This window comes from Pempheris klunzingeri, chromosome 16 (assembly GCF_042242105.1).
Source record: "Pempheris klunzingeri isolate RE-2024b chromosome 16, fPemKlu1.hap1, whole genome shotgun sequence".
NCBI classification, from domain to species: Eukaryota; Metazoa; Chordata; class Actinopteri; order Acropomatiformes; family Pempheridae; genus Pempheris; species Pempheris klunzingeri.
In genome coordinates, this window is record NC_092027.1 from 15,248,651 (window position 1) to 15,271,671 (window position 23,021).

Consider the following 23,021-nt stretch of genomic DNA (forward strand, 5'->3'; position numbering starts at 1 on the left):
TAGACCTCAATGCGCTGCGCTTCCCCGGCCACCTGGTGCAAAGCACAAACAACCGCATTCTCTTCTTTTTCTTTTCTTTGCATGCTGCAAGATAAATGGAAGGGCCACGAGGAAACCTGAAAAACCGGGCGGGCATCCGTGCATCTCTATGACCATGTTGTGAACTTTTCCTTGCAGGCCCATAATAATGGCTGCTGTCTGTGCTGTCTGCGCGGCGGTCCGTCGCGGTGATATATGGGGGTCAGTGGGCCGGGACGGCCTGCACGGAATGAGCGGCCCGGTGAGCAGCCAAGCCCGGTATTCAGGCGCACAGAAACCCGGGATGGCACAGCAAGAGCCTGCTCCTAAAGCACCATAATTCACGCAGGTAACCATGGGGATCAGCCTCTAAAAGATTATTGGGGAAACTGTAAACCATAATAGACACAGATCCACGGGTCATTTGGGGGAAATATTTTATAATGTGACAATGCTAATGAAATAGTGGAATATTTAATGTGGACTCTCTGGGTTTCAATCAATGTCATTAAAAACAGCAAAGAGTAATGCATAATAATAATAATTATTATTATTATTATAATAAGCTGCAGCACCTTTAAATATAAGTCAGTAATTTTAAACAAAAATAAAATTGAAATCCGTCAAATTAATTTACTGTTCAGGTCTGAAATCATGCAGTTCTTTTGTCTGCACTCTGCATGTAACCATTGCAGTCGCCTTAATGAAGGGAGCAGATCACTTCTAGACTAAATCAAAATAGACTTATTTGATTGCAACCCTGAATTAGAATTTTAACTGTTGAAACTAACAGGCCCAGGTGCCACGTGTCTAGTACTAAACATGACCTTAACAATAACGCTGTTAATACCGAAACCTGCAATAAACATATTACTTATTATTTTACAATCCATAGGTATAGTGCAGGCAGTCCCGGAGCAGGCACATAGCCGGAGTACCTTTTCATAAAATGAGCACAAAGAAATGAAATGAAACAGTCAAACAGCTCTGAGTCTGTGCAGCCGTGCATAACAAGAGGCAAATCAGTAGAAAATGAGCCCTGAGCTTGCCCTCAACGCAGCTAAACCGCAGAGTGAAAGAAGGTGTCTTCACTGTATCTGCACTCACGCTGACCTGGAAAAGATATCACAAAGCTGTGTGTTGTATATCTCCAGGCGAGCCATTGCGATAGTCATAAATGGCAGAGAAAGAGAGACAAATGACAGACTTGAGCTTTTCTACGCGGAGCAGCCTGCTCCACGTTAGAGAAATCTGGCTGCCTGGCTGTGTGTGTGAACTCTTCCTGAACCGAGATCTAAGTCATACGGTGATAAATCACCGCGCGACACACAAACTCCGCCATTTACAACCGAGGGAGCCTATTTCTGGCCTGCTTACCTTATCCTCTGACGACGAATGCAGAGCACCGAGCGATATTTTCTCATTCAGCGACGAAATCGATCAAAGCAGTAATCCAAGAGAAAAGTTTAAAGGCAGGGCTGGCCGGGGTGAAGCACCAGCAGCAGACTGCGCCCTGCCATTCACCAGGCATTAGCAGCCACAACAAAAAAGGGAAGAGCCGAGAGAAACCCCTTTCCTTTCTTCCTTTGCTTTTTTTTTTTCCCTACTCGACGTGGATGGGTAAACCGAGATTACGAAAGCAGGCGTGAGCAGTCGGGTCAGCGAGATAAGAGTTATCTGGCCTCAAGATTGAATTTATCGTCATGCTATAGAGCAATGACCAGGGCTTCATAGCAATATTAAAGTGAGCCAAGGCTATGCAGGACTATGTGATCCTTCACCAGTACCATGCAGACACCAGTGAACTGCCCCGAACCAGAGCGTCACCATAGACAAAAAAAATTATGCAAATAAGTAGCGCCTTGGAAAGCCAGTTCAAATCAAGTGGCTGCCTCTCCTCCTCCCCCAACCAAATGAGGTGGTGTGTCTGGAAAAAAAACAATACACGTAAGAAAAAGCACGCGAGTCCATCCTTATGGTGTTTTTAAATGTTTTTGTTGTTATTTACTCCACGTCCTGCAGTGGACCTATGAGCCCAGTGGATGTTGGAGTGAGGAGAGAATACAAAGGAATAATCTGCCGCTGACCACGCTGCATTTCCATTTCCACGGGACATAAAGGGCTTCTATGCACGGCTTAATCATTAACCCGCATTTTTTGCATATTATCTTCAATCCTTTGGCCCAACGACGCGCAATCCCCATTCATTCCAGCGCCAGGTATTCCACTGCCTGCATGGCCTCTTGTGGGAAGAATTACAATGCAATGTTTTGTTTTTTTTAAGATTAGAAAGCACAACAACTTCAGATCAAAGCCGTGTTCGGTGTATATCACGGGAAAACCCCAACCGGGAGCAGGGTGTGAAAAATGGGAAGAAGTTTCATCACCAAAAGGCGAAGCGGAGGACATGCAGCGAGGAGCAGGGCAGAGGAGAGCCGGCTGCAGGGGGAATCCCTCTGCATGGTAATACTGGCTTTTGCAGCCAAACGAAAGAATGGAAAGAAAAGGAAAAAAAAATAGATTTATGTCTTCTCAGCTTCCCCGGGCTGTAAACACGTCCGGAGCTGCAGCTTCTCTGCTGGTTTCAGGCTCTGGGACAAAAATTCAGTGGCACAATTAAAAAGGTAGAAACACACGGACGGCGTGGGAGGGTGAGTGGGACACAAATTCACGCGTGAGGATTTTTTTTTAGCCAACTCGGCTTTTTCTTTTCTAAACCAAAGCAGTCACATTGTATAATTATTTACTTCTTTGTGCTTTGTTAAAATGCTGATTCGTCTGTCTCTTTAATTTGGCCCCGAGCAGAGGGTTAAATGTCAGTGAGGTGGTGCTCTCGTAATAAGGCGTAAAACAATGTGAAAGAAAATCTGAAATGTTGATGAAAGAAAGAAAAAAAATAAAACTTGAGTGGTGTAAAACTATAGCAGCTACAAGCAGATGGCTTTCGCAGAAAGTAGTTTTTGAAAGGAGCGAGGCACCGCTCCAAGAGCTGCGATTCCCCTCGTCACTTTTATAGTGACAAATTACACCACAAAGACAAGTGGAAGAGAAGGAATTATTGCTCTCGGGCTGGTCATATTGCTGCTACAAGGAAACGTACAAGCCATAAGCTGCCTCTCTATCCCTGCGAGTGCTTTGGTGGGCGTGTGTGGTACTTATTAGAAATTGAATAAGGATATCACTATCAAGCATTCATAACACAAATCAATAAAGATATATGGACTTACCGAAGGCAGTTCAAGGTGTCTCGGAGACCGTGCGATGGCCTGAATTTACTTGGCTGGATTTCTGCAAGGAGCAATGAATATTTTCAATTTCTCAGAGGCTTTTTAACATTTTAAGGTGTTCTGTAAAATACGAGTCTGGGTTTTACAAGTGAAAAGTCGCTCCTCAGAGATTTTGATTAGTAATGAGTGTTGTTGTTATGCGTAATTGTTTAGGCCTTATTTTTTAAATGGCACAAAATGGAAACGCGTGGCGAAGAGGCTAACTCAAATCTTGTTAAGTTCGATGGAAACATTTTTAAGATAATTATTTGGTCAGTTTTTTCTGATTTAACTTGGAGCTCCAAGTCTACGTGTTAAAGCGTTAACGTGTTAATGTCTTCGAGGAGCCATAAAATCTAGAAGGCTTTTAGCATTTTGCAACAAAATATGAAATAAAATATATCTTTCAGTAGGGAAAGACAAAACAGTCACATGCTAATAAACAAACTACATTAATAAAAACAAAAATGGAAAGATTTTTTTTTTTGGCAAAATCAACATTAAACCCAAATGTTGCTGCCTATCAGCGTATTATCACTAATAACACTAAAACGGGCCAATGCAAATAACGTGTTTGTTGTTTCCCTGCAGGCCGGTAAGCATTTTCCCCACAAACGGATCGAATAGTCATTAGCTCTCGCGCACCATCTTCCCCAAGTCCCCGCGCCCATAAATCAAGCAGGAGCGCCGTGACCTCAGCGCGGCCGCGCGGTCCTGGATGGCACTCCGTCTTCCATTATATCCTCGTTTCCCTGGCGGAGCGACACAACCCCACCGCTTTCCCCTACTTTTTATGGAGCTCATTCCTGATGTATCATTTACGCACAAAAAAACACGTTAAGACGACACGAGTTGTTTTGTTTTATAGGACCGGCTGCACATTGGAGCGGCCGCGCGCTCTGTTTGGGTTTTTTCTTGGAAGCCGATATTTAAATGGCCGCTTTATTTACAAAGGCTTGTGCTGGCCTATTTATCTAAACGGCTGCTCCCGCTATTAAGATGTAATTAAAAAGAGAGATATTTCATTCTTTGCTGCTTTATTCCAAGTTTACCCTGACTCAAACAATGGCTCTAATATACTGTTTAGGGAGCATCAAAGGGAACAATGCCTGATCAGTAATGGTCCACACAAACCTTTAAATGTTGTCTAAATCCTGCAGGCCTGCTGATGTTTGATTTGCTATGATGAATCTGAGATATTAACAGATAGGAGAATACGAATAGCTTCTTGGTACCTGTCTATTTTCTCGCCCTGCAAAAACCCTGGACCCCTTTTTACTGACCTCTGTCTCGCGCAGCAATAACTCACGACAGTAATGAACAATCGGCGGAAATACCTCAAAATAAAATCCATCCTCCCAAAGCTCGGGGTCTGACTCTGTCCGCGTGGAAAAACATATCCGTCCGTGACAGCAGTATAATACATCCACAAATCTGGGATCCTCTCTCTTTCAGTCTGCCTCTCTTTTCTTATTCTCCCCTCGATAAACAAACTACAAAGCTCGGACTCCCCTCGCGGAAAGTGGGGGTAACCCGCATATAATCAGCATCATATGGCCAGACCGGGGCTCCGGTTTTCTTCCCCGTGCCATAACACCGCGCAGTATTATGCGCCCTGCTCACGTGACGCAACGTCAACTTAAATCCCTTTTATTTGAGCCCGTGAATCATTAATGGAGGCAGTCATTGCCCCTGAGGAGAAACGGATCAGTTTGGAGGGAGAAAAAAGAGGGGTATGTGACACTGCAATGTATCTGGCAGAGAAGCAAGTCTCTCGCAGGGAAGCAGCTTTTCCACGTGTCGCCCATTCAGAGGGAAAGACTGTTCTGTCAGTTTTAAAGTGCCATATATTTGGTGCCTGTTAGCGGCTGAGAGAGCTAATCCTGCTGCACTGTGCTGAGCCTCGAGTGCAGCCACAGATCTGAGCGAGGCTACAACCAGAATGTGTTGCACTGCAGCGCGATAATTCGCACTATGTGAGACGGAGAGGGCTTTCCCTACAAAATACCATTTAAGGATGGCATAATGATTACTCATCACTCCTGCAAACCTCCTCTCCTTTCTCTTCACAACGCAGCCAGGGCTGTGGGGAGCTTTACTCAATATCGCCCCCCCGTCCTCAGTCCTACAGTTTGGTTGTAGTACCACTTAGTCAGCCTCTGGTTCTCCATCAGCAAACGCCTGCATGCTGCTGGCCATATTGAGAGAAAAGGCACACATTTACCTGTCCTACCTAAGGAGGCTGTGCGTCCTGGTGGTCGTGAAGGGGTGCGTGTCAGTCAGCAGTGAGCGGAAAGTGGAGGTGAGGTAACCAAAGAGTGGCTGCTCGACCCCGCTGATCAGTACATGGACCCCCATTACACCTACACGCCTTTACGCGTTTCCTTTGAGCAGCTGGGTGAAATTACAGATCTGTGCCAAGGCAGAGTTTGGGAGATTTTGGAGAGGAGGGGGAGCGAAAGTAAACGTGTGGACTAAGCCACTATCCTGCTGTAGTTTGGCAAAACCACCATCTTCTAAACCAGTTACTACCCAAGAAGGGTGCCATGCGTGCGCTGGAGAAGATATCTAGCTTCTGCCACCTCAGGTATTGCAGAAAAAAAAGTCCTAGCCCGGAAGAGGTTCTCTCTTCTCGGCACCGTTTGGCGCTTGTTTTCCGTCAACACCGAGCAGCGGGCGTGGAAAAATCCCACCACAACTATTAATCATTCGGGGCGGACATAGACAGCATCCCACTCCCACACCCGCCTTGAGTTGAGCGGTAAACTTTTAAAGACAGGAACAGAAGCAGACCAACTCTTATTAATTTGCCTTCCACACTTCCAACACTGGGGAAAAGAGGAGGAATATTAATGATGAGGGTTAAAAATTAAGTTATACGTACTGGTTCTAGACCATTGATTATCAGAAGAAAACCATTTCTCTTTTGTTGCACAGAATGTTTGTGTCTGTGAAATGTTATTTTGTTCCATCTTTGTTCTTCTTCGCTTACAGATGTGGAGCTGTCATCAGGATTATACGGCTTGACGTGACCGTGCGCTGGAAGCTAATCCCACGTTCCCTTTCGCCACCGCACCTGAACTCTTCTTTGACCCGGGCAGAGGCATAGAGAGTCGAGTGGGAAGTTATTTTGGGTTCAAAAACAAGGAGACGATGGAAAACAAAGGCCCAGGCTCAGCTGGTAGCACACTTTTTTCCACCTTTTTTTCGCAATCTATCCAGACTTGCCATTTTCGAAAAAGTAGTAGTTGATGTATTGTGTTTAAATCTCAAAAGGTTTTAGCATAAAACAAATGCTCCAGAGTTATTTACACAAATCGAGGCTCCTTATCACTGTCAGCGAAGAGGAGTTAGAGGTGCAGACCTCTGGATGTTGGCCAGACGGCGGTCCATATCTTCCCACAATGTTGACACTCCGAGCTCTTAACAGCCAGGCTTAGGTTACCGATACACTCAGCCGAAGATAACTCTTTCTGCGAGGTTTACATCGGCCAACATCAAGGCTAATGCGAAATTCAACGCTTAAGCTGATTTGGAACCATCTCTCGTGGATGCAGACGGACTAGGACACCATAACTGTGTGCGTAAAGGTGGTTGTAATAAAGCTATTTGAATTTTCCTGTTGGCTCTTTATTGTGATTTAAAGGGTTCCCAGAACATATATAATAAGATTTTGTGCAATAGCCGTCAGTTGGAAGTAAGTCCCCCCCAATAATAACTATTTGTATAATTATAATTATCTTCATGAGTAACATTGTCACATACCCTCAGCACTTCGTTAATGTTTAACCTGTGTGTGAACTGTCTATTGTGTTAACTCCAGCTGAAAGGCTCCTTCAAGCAACACAGATGTTCTATGCTTTGTTACTTTTTACTTGTTTAAATGCACTTGCTCTCATTTCTGTATTTAAGAGTAAAATAAAGGTCATTATTGAATGATAGAAAGAAGACTTTCCACTGTTAAAATCCATACGAACGGCAGATTAAAACATTTTTGAAGTACTTTTTGCAGCCATAAATGTTCATGTCAACTTTTAGTGACTGTGTTCCTTCACACAAAGAAAAGTTTCGGCTACACCTACATTTTCACCTCTGCAGCCACGTGTGTTGCATCAAAAACAAAAAATGTGTTTAGTCTCATAAAACATTGACTACCAGAGTGCAGGTTGACTTTCATCATCCTAATGTGGCGTAAGTGATGGAAATTTAGATCTTCTTTCTTGTATCATAGTATCTGTGAGGTCCAATATGATACAAGGTTCATGTCTGTTTCATACGTTAACGTTTGAGCACTAAATACAAACACCTGCTATGTAATAACTGTATTTTTAAAGTAAACTAAAATATTTTTGCAATCAAATTAAGAAATATGACTATTCGGGTTTGATAATAATAATTTTATGACATTAGCAGGCTCAGAAACTCTACAGCATAGCTGTGTAGCTGGAAATAAACAGATAATATTACAATATCTATGAATATGCTCCAGAAGATTATGAATTAAACCCTACTTCCGGGATATTTCATACAAATTTTTCAAGAGTTTCACAGAATTTAAGATAAAAAAAAACAATCAAATCTACTCACAAGTCATGACGCTCTGTGTCCAGCGGACAGAGTTTTGTCAGGGGAGAAGAGATCTGACTCGCACCCTGCAGAGGATCACTTCAAATGAAAATAAGGCAGATTTTCAGATCTATTTCTGACCCCGGGGCATTTATTATTCAGCAAGTCACGTGAGGGAGCGAATTAAAATTTCAGTACATTGGAAGTGACCTCTATTCGCGAATCAAATGACTTGAAATCTGTAATTTAGCTACTTGGACTTGTTGGAGTCTGCGCAAAATCGGTGCCAATCAGCCTCAACGCCATCTTCTGCACAGCTTCCATGACTGCAGCAAGTGCTGCTGCGGAGGAGTACATGCAAAGAGGGGTCTAACATTTCTGCAGGATCATGTTTCTTATGCAGACAAAAAAAAAAAAAAAGAAAGAAAGATGCAACAAAAACTGCATGAACAAAAGGTACATCCTTGTCGATATAGTTGCTACTACAATACTGTGTATAAATTCTGTCTGTCTGTCTACTGTGGGAATTCTAATGAATGTCAGCTTTATCTTATATACAATTAAATGCATTGCAAATCCATTCATTATGATATTATTGGCATAAATATCGAGCGGAAACCATCAGTGCTAAAACACGTCGAGCGTAAATCTAAATTACATGCACAATGCCAGTATGTTTCAGCTCATATCTGCCTTCTCTGCACGGCCTGACAGGGGTGCTTCTCTGATGAATTGCACAAGAGCTGTCCCTTGGAATAATTTTGGGAAAATTCATGGCTCAGATTCACACCTAAACACCGTTTTGTTTCCGCGCTGTCTCTGGGTAAATCTCAAATGAGAAGAAAAAGGCTCGCGGAGGTCTCGGCACTGATGTATGGTCTGAACGTTGTGTGTGTCGAAAGGTCAGGGGTCAGAAGAAGTGCTCTGAGCCGGTGATTGGCCAGAGCCGGCCGTGTCCCCTGGTTGAACCCTCTATTGTTTGGATGTAGCAGGTAGTGACCAACACTCACACTCTGGTGCACTGAGCTTGGCTGAGATCTCCCTATAATGACAAGTGAAAACGATATGTGGAGCTGGATAAATGTAGCAATTTTTGGTTGGTTTGATTCCTGTGGCAGCAGTAAAGCCTGCAACACTTGAACACCTCATATCTGCTGCACAGCTCACCCTCATCCACGAAAATGCGCATGACATTCATGCACATTTTACGGATTACATTTTCATTCTGCTGAGCACTAAAAGGCAGAACTAAACCCGTCATATCACCACGTTTTACGCACTGTGTTGTAGACGGAGATACAGCTTGTAAGACATACCTAATTCTGAACAGGTCACAGATATTAAACGCCTGAACATGTAAGACCCGTTTCCCTTCCTGTAAATAAAGAGAAAGTTTGCGCCCTGATTAACAAGGGATTCCTCTCTGTAAATACCATCAAACATAGCGAAAAGATTGTGTTTCTATTCAGATAAAGTTAAAAAAGAAAGAAGAAAGAAGAAGTGTGGTGCAGTAAATTATCCAATGCCCGGACACACTATCACAATTTTACGCACGCTCTCCAAACACTGGATAGCCTGATTCAAATATATAGAATAAAAGATTGTTTAAATAGCCCACGTCCGGAAATGAAAACAAACAGCACGAAAATACGATGTTTGAGTTTTAAAATGCAATCCCCAAATTAGGAATGTATATCAGAAAATGAGGCACATAAACGTATTTGGCAAGTCAACACGCGCGGTTTAAAAAAATACATGTTGCGCTCAATTCAAATTGATGAGAAAATATCCAAAACCAAATCAGCCATATAAGTGAAGTACATATTTATTTCACAAGGACAGATTGAGCCTACACTAACCTGCATCACAACGGTCATTACTGAGACAACACATACAAATATTCACAGTTTAGAACACAGCACAACATGGGACGGACTAGCACGAGGAAAACTAGACCTTACAACACCAACAAACATAATTCTACTGGACGAAATTCTTTCCTTATTGTGCCTTCATTATGATTTGCCTATGTACATTAAACGTGAAAGTCACCTGGACTACATTCAACAGTAAACCAACCCAGTCAAACACACAAACTACACTGTTACTCTGACTGATGCCATACCTCTAAAAACAGCCGTCTGGTTTCCTAACAGGCATCTCGAGTCTCGCTAAATATCTTTCAAGTATATTAGAACTTTCCATGAGCAATAATAATTAAAAAAAAAAAAAAAAAGAAAAATAATAATAAAAGAGAACATAGTAGAAAGAGTTCCAACTTACTTTTACCTCACTCAATTTTAACTGTAATGATACAATTTGATCCAAGTCCTACGTTTGAATGTGCGTTATCCTTCTTTCATAATAATAAACAAATATATAAACACTTCAGTTGCCAGCGTGGCAATTAAAGGTGAATTTCAAGCTTATATGAAGAGGGCGAGGATGAGCGGAGAGGGGAAGGGTACAAAGGACGTGACAGGGGCCCAATGGCAGAGGCAAGGTGGAAAGAGAGAACACCATGTGTGTAAAATACTGAGAATCGGTCCATCAAATTCCACTTGTGTTATTTGCCATCTCAGTCTGGATTGGGGTTTTATGGGATGGGGTTCGTTCAAGCACTATAGACCTGCGGTGCACGGCGTGGGGACAAGCTGCTGGCCTGTTTTGATCTGCTGCTGCTGGGCCCCAGAGGCTGAGGACGAGGCCGAGCTGGACGAGCGGATCTTGGTGTTGGGAAGCTTGTGCTCCTTCTTCCACTTCATCCTCCGGTTCTGAAACCAGATCTTGACCTGGCGCTCGGACAGACACATGGTGTGCGCAATCTCCACCCGCCTGCGCCGGGTCAGGTACCGGTTGAAATGGAACTCCTTCTCCAGCTCCAGAGCCTGCTGGCGGGTGTAGGCAGTGCGGGACCTCTTGGGCACTCCTCCAGTGTAATTGGAATTGACTGGAGGGGGGAAAAAAGCCATACACAGGCAAGCAAGCAGGTGTTACATGCAGGCTGATAGCGTTTATTCCAAACCCAGTCCTCCAGTGGATACATTACATTGTCGTGATTACAAGACTGAAAATCTATAAAGCGTTTCTGGGTTTGGTGGGAAATAATCTCAGCCGCTCTGTTTGTTTTACTCTGTCCCGTTTCAGTTTACGGACGTGACCTTAATGTGGAGATGCCCAGTGTACAAGCACTCGCATCCAGGGACAGATCAAGCTTAGAAATGATTAACAAAACAGCGGGGTTGGATATTACAGTTTGGCTCGGCTCCAGTGGTGGAGGTAGTTTGGGTTAAAAAGCAACAAAGGCACATGGCCCCGACAGACGAACACAGGCAATAAAATTTACGAGGGTCCTTAATTACCGACCCTGCTGCTCGATAGTCGTAAATTGCTGTTGTAAGGGCTGCTACTAGTGCTGCCTCAATAGGCTTGCGTGTGTTCCAGTGGTTGTTTCTCAGTGGTTCTGCTGTTTAACCGTGACGATAACTCACCGGTGTTAACGTGGACCTTTTTCATCCAAGGATAGACCACCGGCTCCTTGCCCTTCGCTACGCCGGGATATACCTCAGTGGCGAGGCTGCAGTCTTTGCTGGCATTTGCCCCTGCGCCACCATCTGGGGCCGCGGTGAGGCGAGGACCGTGGCTCTGTGGAACCGGTTGCGGCGGTGCGTGATGCCCGTCGCCGAAATCATCGAGTCCGGTGGCGGGGACGTTACCGTAATCGTAGCCCGTTTCTGTGTAGTTTGACCTCGGATAGGATGGTTCGTCGTGATGGGGAAAGCCCGTATCTTTTGGCCGCTCGTAGTAATCACCGGGGTTGGGGATGTATCCGCTCTGCTGATATTCGTCGCATGGAGGAAAGGAAGGCTCGATATAGTTGGAGTTTATCAAGTAGGAACTCATGGTCATTAATTTGTGAAGTGCAACAATACTAATTTTTATCGCGCTGTCGTTTTTCTGATCTCCACAAAACCCTCCTACTCCCTGTCAAATGTACAAAGTTGCCTGGTCACGTGTGAAGCGCCACCAATCACCGCGTGTCCTGTGGGCATCATGTAAACAGGAACCAATGGAAAGCATGGCACTGGTACCACCAACACCGCTCGCACTGGCTTACGTTGGTGTTTTCCTTATTAAATCACAGTATATAAACCAAAACCAATCAACTAACTTGTTTACTGCATGGGGCCAAACTTATGGGGGTGAGGCTTTCCTGCATGAGGAAAAAAAAAAATCCTCCTCCTCTGGAGCTGAGGGTGGACGTGAAATTCAAGCCCTGGGAAAATAAAGGTTATCACAAACAAAAGGATGTTTCCAAATAGTGGCGTGGCTGTTTACTGTTGGAGTTTGAAACGTGTTGAATCCCAATAAAGAGATGAGCAGGGAGACACAAAAAAAACAAGCCCATTCAAACGATCGAAAAATCTTGTTAGTGCACAAGCTTCCTGCAAGCGCTGACGAGCCGCAGCTCTGCGGACATACAAGCCTGCATATAAAGCATATGACCTGTGCATCAGTAAAAGATGGAAACACCCGCTTATGGCACAAACACACACACACACACACACACACACACACCAGAAAACCCTCGAGTCTCACAACATGCAGAAAACCCTCTTTGCACCAGACGGTTACAGACCTACATGCGATGAAGCGTTTTTTCTGCAATTTCCAAACACAAAGCAATAATTCAACGACACGTGTGCTCTCTTGTTGGTCCTGTAACACCACATGAAAGTTATATCTGGCACTGATCGCACGGCCATCACGTAGTATGAGCTCTCCCGCGTTAAGTGCCACTGAAAAGCTCGTCCAAACACTTGCAGAACACGCATGTTGCATTATAGCCAGATGCCAAAAACAAAGCGTGGGATTTTAAACCAGCACAGACCATTTACATGAAGAGATGCCAGGAGCACCGCACAGATGATCTCACATCTGATATAACTTCCCAATTCTGAACACATTTGGATATATACAAAAACCATTTCCACAAACAGTTTGCAACCATTTTAAATGCAAATCTGCAACAGAGTCCCTGCAGTACCACTTTACTGTAAACATCCAAGGATTAGATGATACCAGTGTCATGTATTGTAACATGGAAAATATGTTTTGGATAGACCCAGTACTACAAGTATAAAGAGGCAAATATTCCAAGGCACAATAATAGTAGTGATAATAATAATATTAATCACCTTTAATCTTATTAATTCAATTGCATGAATTCATCACTATCCTTTGCCGGACTCCCATATATTTAGATTTTTTTTTTTTTTCTTTTAATGAAACTGCCTGCTCATTTGTATATATTTATACAGGAAAATATAAAAGCGTCTGACCGTGCTCCTCGCCATCAGCCATCACGTCCAGGTCGTGTTTCCTCTCCATGTCCGAGATGGCACACTGTATCTGTGTCCCTTGAAGATGCAGCAGCTCCTCACAAAGCTGATCCACACTGTCCACGTCAACAAGGCCTCTGCATGGAGAAAGAAGAGGCCAAACTTCGGAAATATTGAAAGCTTTCTTTTCTCTCCCTTTTTTTCTCTCCAGGTCCCCCCTATTCTTTCGCTCCTCTAAACAGAGATAACTTCTGCCTGACCCCCAAGTGACACCGTTTCCATTTTGTTTCTGATTAATCTTGCCCATTGACAGTCTTTGTTAAACAACAAGGCGTGCCCTTTTTTCCAAAGAGGCGACATTTTCATATCTGTTAGACGCAGTGACCTGGGGTTCACCCCGGACTTGGACTTCAGTTTTGCAGGGTCTGTTCAACTCTGGGGGGGGCACTTAGCGCGGGTCAGCACCCAGGAAGGTCCCCAAAGGATTTTAGAAATGTGCAAAAGACCTCCAACTATTTAGAAATACACACGGCGAGGTATGAGTTAGAATATGCATCTGTGGAGAGGAGGATCCTGCTGCTGCAGAGGTCTGCTGCATATGTAATGTATTTTTTCATCATTACTGCAGCTTTCATTTTCGGATATGCTGTTGCTGACAACTTAAAGCAGGTGAATTCTTCAACCAGATTCAGGTCTTAGGTTTTATTTATTATTTTTCACGTGAGCACACTGTTGCTGTAAAGCAGAGCTGCTACTTTCTTGTGTATCTTACAGGCTTTCTCGCACCTAACTCATTGTAAATGGCAGCTGATGCACTTTCGGCCATATATCCACTGTATCCTTATGGCCGAGAGACCACCTGAGAGGCAATATGTCAACATAATGTCAGCGGTAAGACGACTTCACATCTAAATTTACTGTCTGCTGCCATTCTATTATATATAGCTCCTGTATAAATATGGTCCAGATCAGCTTGGCTATTATCCACTTACTCTATGTTATCCTTGCGTGAATAACAGCTATCTGTTTTTACAGGTCAGTCTACTTGTTGCTATGGACTACTTTTCTTTTCTTTAACGTTCAGCTGTGAATACCTTTATTAAAACATATCATCGTGAAGATTCAAGAATCCGATGTGCTGCAAGAGAAGTATTTTAGATAACATCCCCGGTATTGCCTCCGTTATCTAGTCCTGGCCTGCAAGGTGCTGCTGTACGTTTGAAAGCAATAAAGCGTGGGGAAATCTCTCTTGAACAATACAGCATGCACGAAATAGAACGGGATAATGATCATCCAAATGACCAGTGGACTAAAAGGAAGCAGTGTTAGACCAGCTCACACTATCTGAGCAATTTACCATCAAATTCCAGGACCTATTTTGCTCTTAATGTGAAGAAAAACCGTTATAGCCTCGTGTTGGGCATTTTATTTTAGGACGTCCAGATCACGGTGTTCCCTTTCAGAGCATATACTGTGAAGTGAAGGTCTATTTAACCACTATACATCATGCAGACAGTTTACTGTAAATTTAGATTATCAGAGAAGTGCTGTGACGATAGTGACAGATTGCAGATGGCCCTCACAAGGTCTCCTGTCTATACGGAGCACTGACGGCGGAATAAAAAATCCTCCCTGCATTCAAGATGTGCCGAGGTCTCGGGCTACAAAACACCTTTCATATCTTTATGGAAATATTTTGATGCTGGTAAACACTCCTAACTAAATGTCCTTTTCTTTCTCTGTGACAGTGTGTCACGTGTGATTGCCCTCGGTCCTCACACTGCGAGGATCCAGGCGACAGAGAGAGTTTTCACAATAGTGGTCACTTGGTTTTATCTACAGGCGCAAACTTTTGATTACACCAATAACAAAGTGACCTTCAAGCCTCAGACGTTGGCTAAAAGAGGCGAACAAAAGCTGTTACATCCTATAGAGAGTGCATGGACATCTTCCTTATTCCTCTAGTGAAGAGGCTGCCGTGACTCAAAGTGTTGACCGAGAATATTTTAGGTACAATTAATGTTTCCAGATAACTGAAGTCACCTATAAACAGATTTTGAAACGTTATATATGTTGGAATATACACTTTAAGTGCTAATATTGGCGAAGTGAAAACATGTAATGATACTAGAATTATTAGTTATAGTCTCATTTAAAGGAAAGCCTGTATGAAATCCTAACATTTAGCGCTTTGACTCTGGCTGAACGGAAGTGCATCCTTCATTGACGAGCTTTTGCTGTTAAATTCAATAAACTAAGTTGTGAATAAACAAATTTGCTCTCCTTCTCTGGATTTTATTCAACATTTTTTTTTTTATCTTTTAGAACTTAAAAACTGCAAAGAAAACTGATGTGACGCGCACTGAGGGTTACCTTTGTACAAATGTGCTGAATTTCTACAAAAAAAAGTGGGCTGATTTAGCAAATGTCCGAGATGTTGTGTTTATTATCTATGAATTTCATATTAAGGACACAATACAAAGTTGATGAAATCGAAAGTGCCAAAATAGTCTGATGTTCTTGGTGTTTTTTTATATTCCAAAGGGATCCCGGATGATATTTTTTCTTACTCTTAAATTGAAAAATGTAAAAGAAATTTAACAAAACGTTGTTGTGGTCGTGTGTGTGTTGTGCGTTTTAGGTGAGACCCAGTTCTACTTTAGCAGAATAAAATAAAAATTATTCTGTTGTTTTTTTCTTATTATTAGCCACATCGTTCCCACAATTTCCTTGTACTTTTAATTAGGCCTTCACAACCAAAGGTTCAGTATTTTAGTCCACTTTGGCAAATAGCTCAATAAATTTTCCAAAGTGATTAAATTAGGCCAGTGAAAAATAAAATACATGGAGAATATGTATTGCCACAAAAAAAAAAAAGATTTTTAAAACTTTCTCTCAATGGGTCACAAAAACATCTGTCCCATTTCTGCTTTCTTAAAAGGCTCCTGATCAGGAAGAGAGGGGCTAAATGTTTTTTAAGGGGTCCGGGGCCTCAATTTGGGGGCTGTGGGCCTTCCCATTACCCTGTGACCGGGTCGAGAGTATCAATCCTCAAAATGCTAATTTTGCCCTCGTCCCTAAACATATCAAATGCAATTTATTCAAAGGAAATTCACCAATCAACCGCCCTAATAAAACGCCAGCCACTCAATCTTGTTGCCGGGGGACGGGTGGGGGGTCCCCTCCCCCGGTCTCAAACGCGAGGTCACCGCGCTTTCAGGGTTCACCTGGAGTGCACCGTGCAACATATGTAATTCAAAGCTATTCTGTCTTTTGTGTGGAGAGTCAAGATCGCTATTATAAGGCTGGCATCAGGCTCCGAGTGAACAGATGACGGAGACTTGTTCAGCGCGTAAACTTTTGACCCCAATTTTTCCACCTCTTCTGCAGCTATCTCGCCCTCATCTGTCCCAGCCCGGTGAGATATCTGGCCCTCTTGAAACGAAAAATTGATTTTAACACTGTGTATCTCTTTTGCCGTCACGATGATCATTTCCCCAAATTTCATAATTAGAGAAGATGCCAGCACAAGACCTGGACTGCAATTGTAGCTTCATGATGTTTTCAACGAGGGAGCGAAAAGATAAATCCAATAGGCTCCCACTCAAGACTAATAGCGCCGTAAAATATGCAAATCATTCATTAGCGCTCTCGAGCAACCAAAGCAGCCAAAAGTCTTTGTTAGAGGCAACACTTAAAGTTAAACTCCCCCCTCTTCCTCTACAGTCTTTTCCTCCAGTGTGGGACGCTACCACGGGCTCCGTGTCCCTCGATAAATTCATTTATACGCATTATGCTTATAGGCAACGCCAAGCAAACGTGTCATTAACGTGAAGGCGTGTGTGTGTGTGTGTGTATGTGTGCGCAGTGCCGTGGATGTGTGAGTGGTTTCCCTCTCTCCATACAGCAGGGTGACAGTGAACTTGGCCTAAAGCGAGCTCTGCTGGTGGCTCTGAGAGGATGCAGATTTATCTTGGTGCTGTGGCTGACCTCCAGATGAACCTACACAGCGCTTCTCTCTTTCTCTCTCTGCCTGGCAGAATGCCGCACATGGGGCCCTGTCGAAATTTCTCCTTTTGAAATATTGGCAAGGGTTTTAATTTCCAAATAGCCGCACCCTCAGTGTGTCCTGCTGCATTTTCAGTGTGCCTAAAATCAAACTGGAAAGTGTATGAGAGCGTATTTTGTTAAGCTGGTGACGTCTTTACATGACACTGGGCGAATTTGTTAAGCAATAAATTGGAGGAGTTCATCAATATGGCTTGGATTATTCTGCTGAATTTGACAATCGGTGCAACCTCCAAAAACTTGATGATTTATATTAAAGTCAATTTGGGGAGAATTCCACTTTGTTTGTCCAGAATTTACTTCCAAAGGCGACTCCAGCTGTTTGCAATTGATTTATCAAGTTATTCAAAGCACTTAATTGATAAATATATTAATTAATTTACGAAAAGGTTCGGAAATAACCTGTAATGGCTCCAGACAGTGTGATGTAGGCCTCTCCACTTGAAATAAAACTTAGATATTTAAGCCATGATGGGCGGCGGGCAATGTAAACTTTGCAAAAGTCAAAACCTTTAAGAAAGCTGGATGGTTTTCATAAGATTATTAGCTGTCAAAAATTCACAAGACTCGAATAGAGATTTTTGTTATTAGATGTTTTTGTGCATAATTGAGTTGAACATTTCAAATTACAAACGAGGCAAACACCCTTTAAGTTAAAAAAAAAAAAAAAAGAATTACATAAAGTCATAGAAAGAAAGAGAAAAGCCATCATGTCCAAAAAATGAGTCAGAAAAGATGAGATTTTTCCCCAGTCCATGTTTTTAGGATTCAGGGTCCACTGGTGACCGGTGTCTCCCCGGCACTGATCGGACAAGAGGTCACCACAAAGCAAGAGTTGCTTTAAAGAGGTCATCTGAACTTTTCAACCCCGAGCACAAAACGACGTGGCAGACACAAAACGGAATTCATTTTCAAATGTCTCCCTGCTGCTGTTTGTTCCCATGTTGTGTTTACTTGACACAGTTTTCTGCGTGTCCTGAAGCCACGCACGGTGCCAACATGTGGAGCGCGAACAACTGCAACTTTTCCAAGGATGGACCAACTACTTCCAAAAGTCATCAGCACGTACAGAATCCAATCAAACGTCGCTAGCTGTAAATATGTGGGCCTGCATTAGCGCTTAACTTTATCAAGGAAATCTACACACTCCACACACCCCTTGGAAAGTTTCTGGCTCACGGTCTGTGAATTCTCCAATGTAATAAAACGACAACAACTCGAAGCTTGTGGGGGTGGAAATGGAAACAGAGATAATTATCCAACATGTAAAAATGGATTATGAGTTACACCACAGATGGAGGGAAACAAGTTACACGGGGAAGGAAGCAATTAAATAGCCATGAGCCGGACCCAACCCTGCGCAACATCTGCCGAGACCAGTATTCAGCACTGCACAACTGACAAATTAGTGTAATGGTCTAATAGGGACGGATAGAGGGAGCGAATACAATAATAAGGCTGTGTAACACAGGCTGGCTGTTCTCAGGCTACCGGATAGTCTGCAGAAACCTACCCAGAGACGTGGTCCTCATCCTGGAGAGCGTCCGGTCCACTCTGAGGCAGACTGAGCAATAGAGATGGTCTGTACCGGTCAAGTAACACTTACAGCCTGCAAAGAGAGAGTCAGACGAAGCCTCGCCGTCAGTGCGATTATATGTTATGTGCAATATACTGTCAACTCCCCAAAACCATAAAACTTACTTTAATGGCTACCACGTGACCGTTTATGGCCAGTGAGCCTATCTGGCCGCGCTCCGGATGATTTTTACGATCTAATTCATAGACAAAACCCCCCATTCATTTAGCACCCAAATGTCAGAGAGCCAGAATCGGCCCTAATAAAGTTTACAGCTTGAAAAGTCGAGCTGGTTCTCCGGGAATAGCCCAGGAGTCTGTGCGCAAAGGGGACTCTCGGCCCCTGGAGCCGTTAGTGGCCAAGGACCCCCCCAGAGCCCCAAAGCTCCACAGCAAGGTGAGTAAAACATGAAGCTTTCATTCAAGGGGGACCTGTTGAATTCAAGGAGATTTAACTTGAGGAAACTTTGACCACGTTTGGCAGCTCGTACAAAAGACTTAAAGATTTCGGACCAAGCAGAAGACTGTGACTCCTCTTCGTGGCACGAACCTGGATGAAACTGGAATATCTTTACAAAAACGTACTCACTGTGGTGTTGCCGTTCCAGTAGAAAGTTTATTATAATGGCCATCATCGTCATCATTATCATCATTATTATTATAGTATATTCTTGACTTCCAGTCTTTTAAAAACATTTACAAAAAGCTAATCACGATGGAGTTATACACATAGGCAATGAAATTTACTGTGGGATCATCCACATAAAAACAGCAAGAGAAACCAAAGACAAAAAACACGTTTTTACTAAGATGTTGCGCTCAGGTGAACAACGCAAACAGCAGCTCCTGGAAAACAAAAAAAGAAAGAAAGAAAAAGAAAGAACAAAGATACAAGGCACAGCTAAACTGTACATACAAGACTGAGTCGACACCTCCTGTCCATACATGTGTTCACGACGCACACAATAACCACACAAGGCTTAACGTACTCTGCTGGTTCTACTTTTGGAAGCAAGTTATCTGACAAGTTGGTACAATACATCAAACAAATAAATACATACATATACAGTACATACATAGAAAAACGAAGGCTAAACACAAAGGCAGCTCAACCTCAACCCTCTATTTATTAGGCTGTTATTGTTCTGAGTGCATCACACAACTTTTACTGGATTTATTTGCGGTAGGTAGGAAGCATTTCAAGCTTTGACGTTTTGATTTTTTTTTTTTTCGTCAACAAGAAATAATTTAAACAAACATTTATTTTCATGTGTTTCTTTTTCTTCTAAATCTAGACAGAACTGTACACAATGCTGTTTTTTTAAAACTCACATAAGCATAACCACGGTGGAAATAAAAAGGAAATAATATTAAGGAATATAGTGGGACGTTCGTTGGACATACAGTGGGCTCAGGCGGGGTGTCCCCTGTCCCGCGCGCAGCCCAAGTCTCTGCGCTTTTTGAAATAGGAGGAGAAGGAGGAGGAGAAGTTGATATGACAATCTTTGTTTCGTTTTTATAGTGCTCGCTATCAGGGGTAGAGGAGCGAATATCAAGGCCTGTAGCCTCCTCCGCCTGCAGCCGCCATGTTCATGCTCTTCAGCTTGTTGTCTTTCTTCCACTTCATCCTGCGGTTCTGAAACCAGATTTTGATCTGTCTCTCTGAGAGGCAGAGGGCATGGGCTATCTCGATCCGCCTCCTGCGGGTCAGGTACCGGTTGAAGTGGAACTCCTTCTCCAGCTCCAGGGTCTGGTACCGGGTGTATGCAGTCCTGGCTCTCTTGCCCTCTGGTCCTGCCAAATCTTGTGCAGAAAGACATTGGAAGAGACGTGAGAAACAGTAGATGTTTAAATAATAATAAAAAATAATGCAAAAACTTTTATGGCTACATTTTTTTGCTATGTCTATGGCTTCTGCAGGTAGGAATGGCGTAAAAGTTAGCAAAATGCCGCTTAATAGGAATCAAAATCATTAAAAACAACAAGTAGCCCTACACAGTAAGACACACACCTTTTCAACTGCACCTTGCGCAAAAAATGTATACAGTAAAAGATGAACTAAACGGGCTGTCTATAAAAATGCAGTGTAATAAACCAAAAAACGCACATATTCTACCTATCTAATACATTTCAACATACTTTAAGCTCATATTTTATTGCCGTTAGCCCTGGTCTATGTTGACAATACTGAAAAGCAACAATATTCCAAACAGGTGAGAGGCGCATATGGCGCCACATCCTCCTTTTGGAAAGTAAATGTATTTTGTGCTTTTTAAAAGATTTAAATGTCATATAGTGCAAAGTGGTCCATTTTCGGACTGCCTTTCTTATAGTTAAAAAGTCCCTGAATAAGATATAAACACAATCACACCTTTACCACAAAAAACAACACAGCGCTAGGTCTCTAAAACCAATGTAAGATCATTGAAAAACAGAACTTTACCATGATTTATATGTAGTTTTCTCATCCACGGATATATCTGAGGCTGTGTGGAGTCGGTGACATTTTGAGGAGTTGTCGGTGCGCTCCCCGCAGGCTTTTCCTCCTCGAGGGGGGAAGCTTTGGACGCACAGTCCCGGCTGAGCAGCAGCGAGCCTCCGTTCGAGCTCGAGCATGGGGTCGTGATAGAGTTTTTCACGGCTCGGTGTTGAGATTGGGTCTCGGTGACCGGGGACGAGCTGGCGACCGCGGAGCACGGTAGCGGGTCAGGTGGTGGCGACAGAGACGATGTCCCGGTGCTGCTGGCGGACTGAGTGTACCTGACCGGCTCCACCGAGGTCGTCGCCGCCGCTGAGTGACTCGGGGAGTAGCCCTGCGTCCGCTCGTTGCCCACAAAGTGTCCGGTACCGGCCCGCCCGACTGTTAGGTCCATCCCGTTGTAGCCATAGCCGTACCTGCTGGAATGCATGGCTGTTGAGTCTCTGTATTGCTCGTTTGCCGTACTATGGTCTCCATAATTATGTAACTGGAAGTCCGCGCCATTGGGATAGCGACCGCAGAATGAGTTCACAAAATAGGAGCTCATTTGTTGACAATTCCACCGTTTGCTCGTTGCAGGTATTGTTGTTGTTTTTTTTATTGTTTTTAGAGGTAAAATAGCATAAACCTGTGGGCTTGATTTGTGGCTCTTATGGTTTAGCGCGTCCTATAGCACCCTTGCACAATTTATGATGAATTATGGAAATGAGTGGGACATGGACTTGATTCTCTCTTACGTAGGCACCCAAATATGGGGTACGGCGGAGAATCACGTGCTTTTGTTGACCAGTCGTAAATCCTGCTTGGTGACCTCCAGAGGTAAACTCGTGCACAGAGGAAATACTGGGTGGGATGTTAAGGGTGCGCGCCTCCATGCGCTCGTGGCTAGGGCGAACTCTGAGCCAGGGCTTGGCTGTTTTGAATTGTCGTGGTGCGCCATCCTCTGGCTCGACTGCCTCACTGCCTGTCTGCGGAGCTTTCTGAGGCGTGGGCTCCGCACGGGGTCATTCGGAGGTTAACGACCATTGCGGCAAAAACCAACGGGCTCCTAAACAATACAACAAGTGACATGCTGAGAGTGCAATCTCTGCGAGGGTACTGTACAGAAATAAGTCGATCAGAGTCTGTTACGCATGTTATGATGGGCGATGAGTGCAAATAGTCTGTGCAGTTAATAGAATAAAAGCCCATTCAAAACAGGGTTGCGGCTTTTCCCCACACTTTCTTATAATCATAAAACAAGTGAACAACCACTCGTGTGGGAAAAGACTAATGAATACATGTTTTTGGGAAAAGATAAAAGCCAAATATCATATCGTCGAATGATATGGCAGAGACTGCCACTGGAGGCCCGTTCTTTACGCCACATTGAAGAATTAATAACTTTAAATATAGGCTATATATGATGGCACGTAAACCCACGTTGTTATTTATTTAAAACGGGAGAAAATTCAACGATACCAAACAATAAACCCTCTGATGGTTTTTTTTTTAAATATGCGTTCTCGTTTAAAGGCGATTATCCGTTTATATTGACTTTTAAACACTCGATAACTTATCAAATGGAAGTATTAGTATTTTGTGTGTTTGTGATACATCAGTTAAAGGTCGAGAACATAAACACATAAAATCTTTTTTTTCTTCCATAAGCAGCTACATAATGTGGAATTTTGTGAAATCACTCAGCAAACTTAAAGACAAAAGAGA

The 23,021-nt window shown here is 43.3% G+C and overlaps 3 protein-coding genes across 8 annotated transcripts in view; all 3 read right to left on the bottom strand.

The window, feature by feature from the left end:
• hoxa3a (homeobox A3a) overlaps positions 1–23,021 on the bottom strand; it is a 43,037-nt gene that overhangs the window by 5,751 nt on the left and 14,265 nt on the right. For 3 of the 6 annotated variants that reach the window (XM_070845924.1, XM_070845928.1, XM_070845923.1), the window contains exons 2-3: positions 18,774–18,869; positions 13,193–13,329 (exon numbers count right to left, since the gene is read on the bottom strand). The exons of 1 other annotated variant lie outside the window; for it this stretch is intronic. The gene's annotated coding sequence lies outside the window, so the exon portion shown is untranslated. Of the gene's footprint in view, positions 1–1,395; positions 1,975–3,245; positions 3,459–13,192; positions 13,330–18,773; positions 18,870–23,021 lie in introns of those variants that run through there. 2 more of the 6 variants (XM_070845925.1, XM_070845926.1) reach the window with 2 other exon arrangements.
• On the bottom strand, positions 9,603–12,033 carry hoxa4a (homeobox A4a). Its single transcript, XM_070846169.1, has 2 exons — positions 11,342–12,033; positions 9,603–10,800 (listed from the first exon to the last, which is right to left on the bottom strand). Exons 1-2 carry the CDS (start codon positions 11,757–11,759, stop codon positions 10,472–10,474), a joined length of 747 nt encoding a protein of 248 aa, XP_070702270.1. The 5' UTR covers positions 11,760–12,033; the 3' UTR covers positions 9,603–10,471.
• On the bottom strand, positions 19,443–21,986 carry hoxa5a (homeobox A5a). The gene is made up of 2 exons (XM_070845932.1): positions 21,279–21,986; positions 19,443–20,638 (listed from the first exon to the last, which is right to left on the bottom strand). Exons 1-2 carry the CDS (start codon positions 21,859–21,861, stop codon positions 20,388–20,390), a joined length of 834 nt encoding a protein of 277 aa, XP_070702033.1. The 5' UTR covers positions 21,862–21,986; the 3' UTR covers positions 19,443–20,387.

Coding starts and splice junctions, on each gene's coding strand:
- hoxa4a (XM_070846169.1), bottom strand. CDS start 11,759: ATGACCATGAGTTCCTACTTGATAAACTCCAACTATATCGAGCCTTCC. Junction 10,801..11,341: donor AAAGGTCCACGTTAACACCG/GTGAGTTATCGT, acceptor TCCCCCCTCCAG/TCAATTCCAATTACACTGGA.
- hoxa5a (XM_070845932.1), bottom strand. CDS start 21,861: ATGAGCTCCTATTTTGTGAACTCATTCTGCGGTCGCTATCCCAATGGC. Junction 20,639..21,278: donor AAAACTACATATAAATCATG/GTAAAGTTCTGT, acceptor TTTCTGCACAAG/ATTTGGCAGGACCAGAGGGC.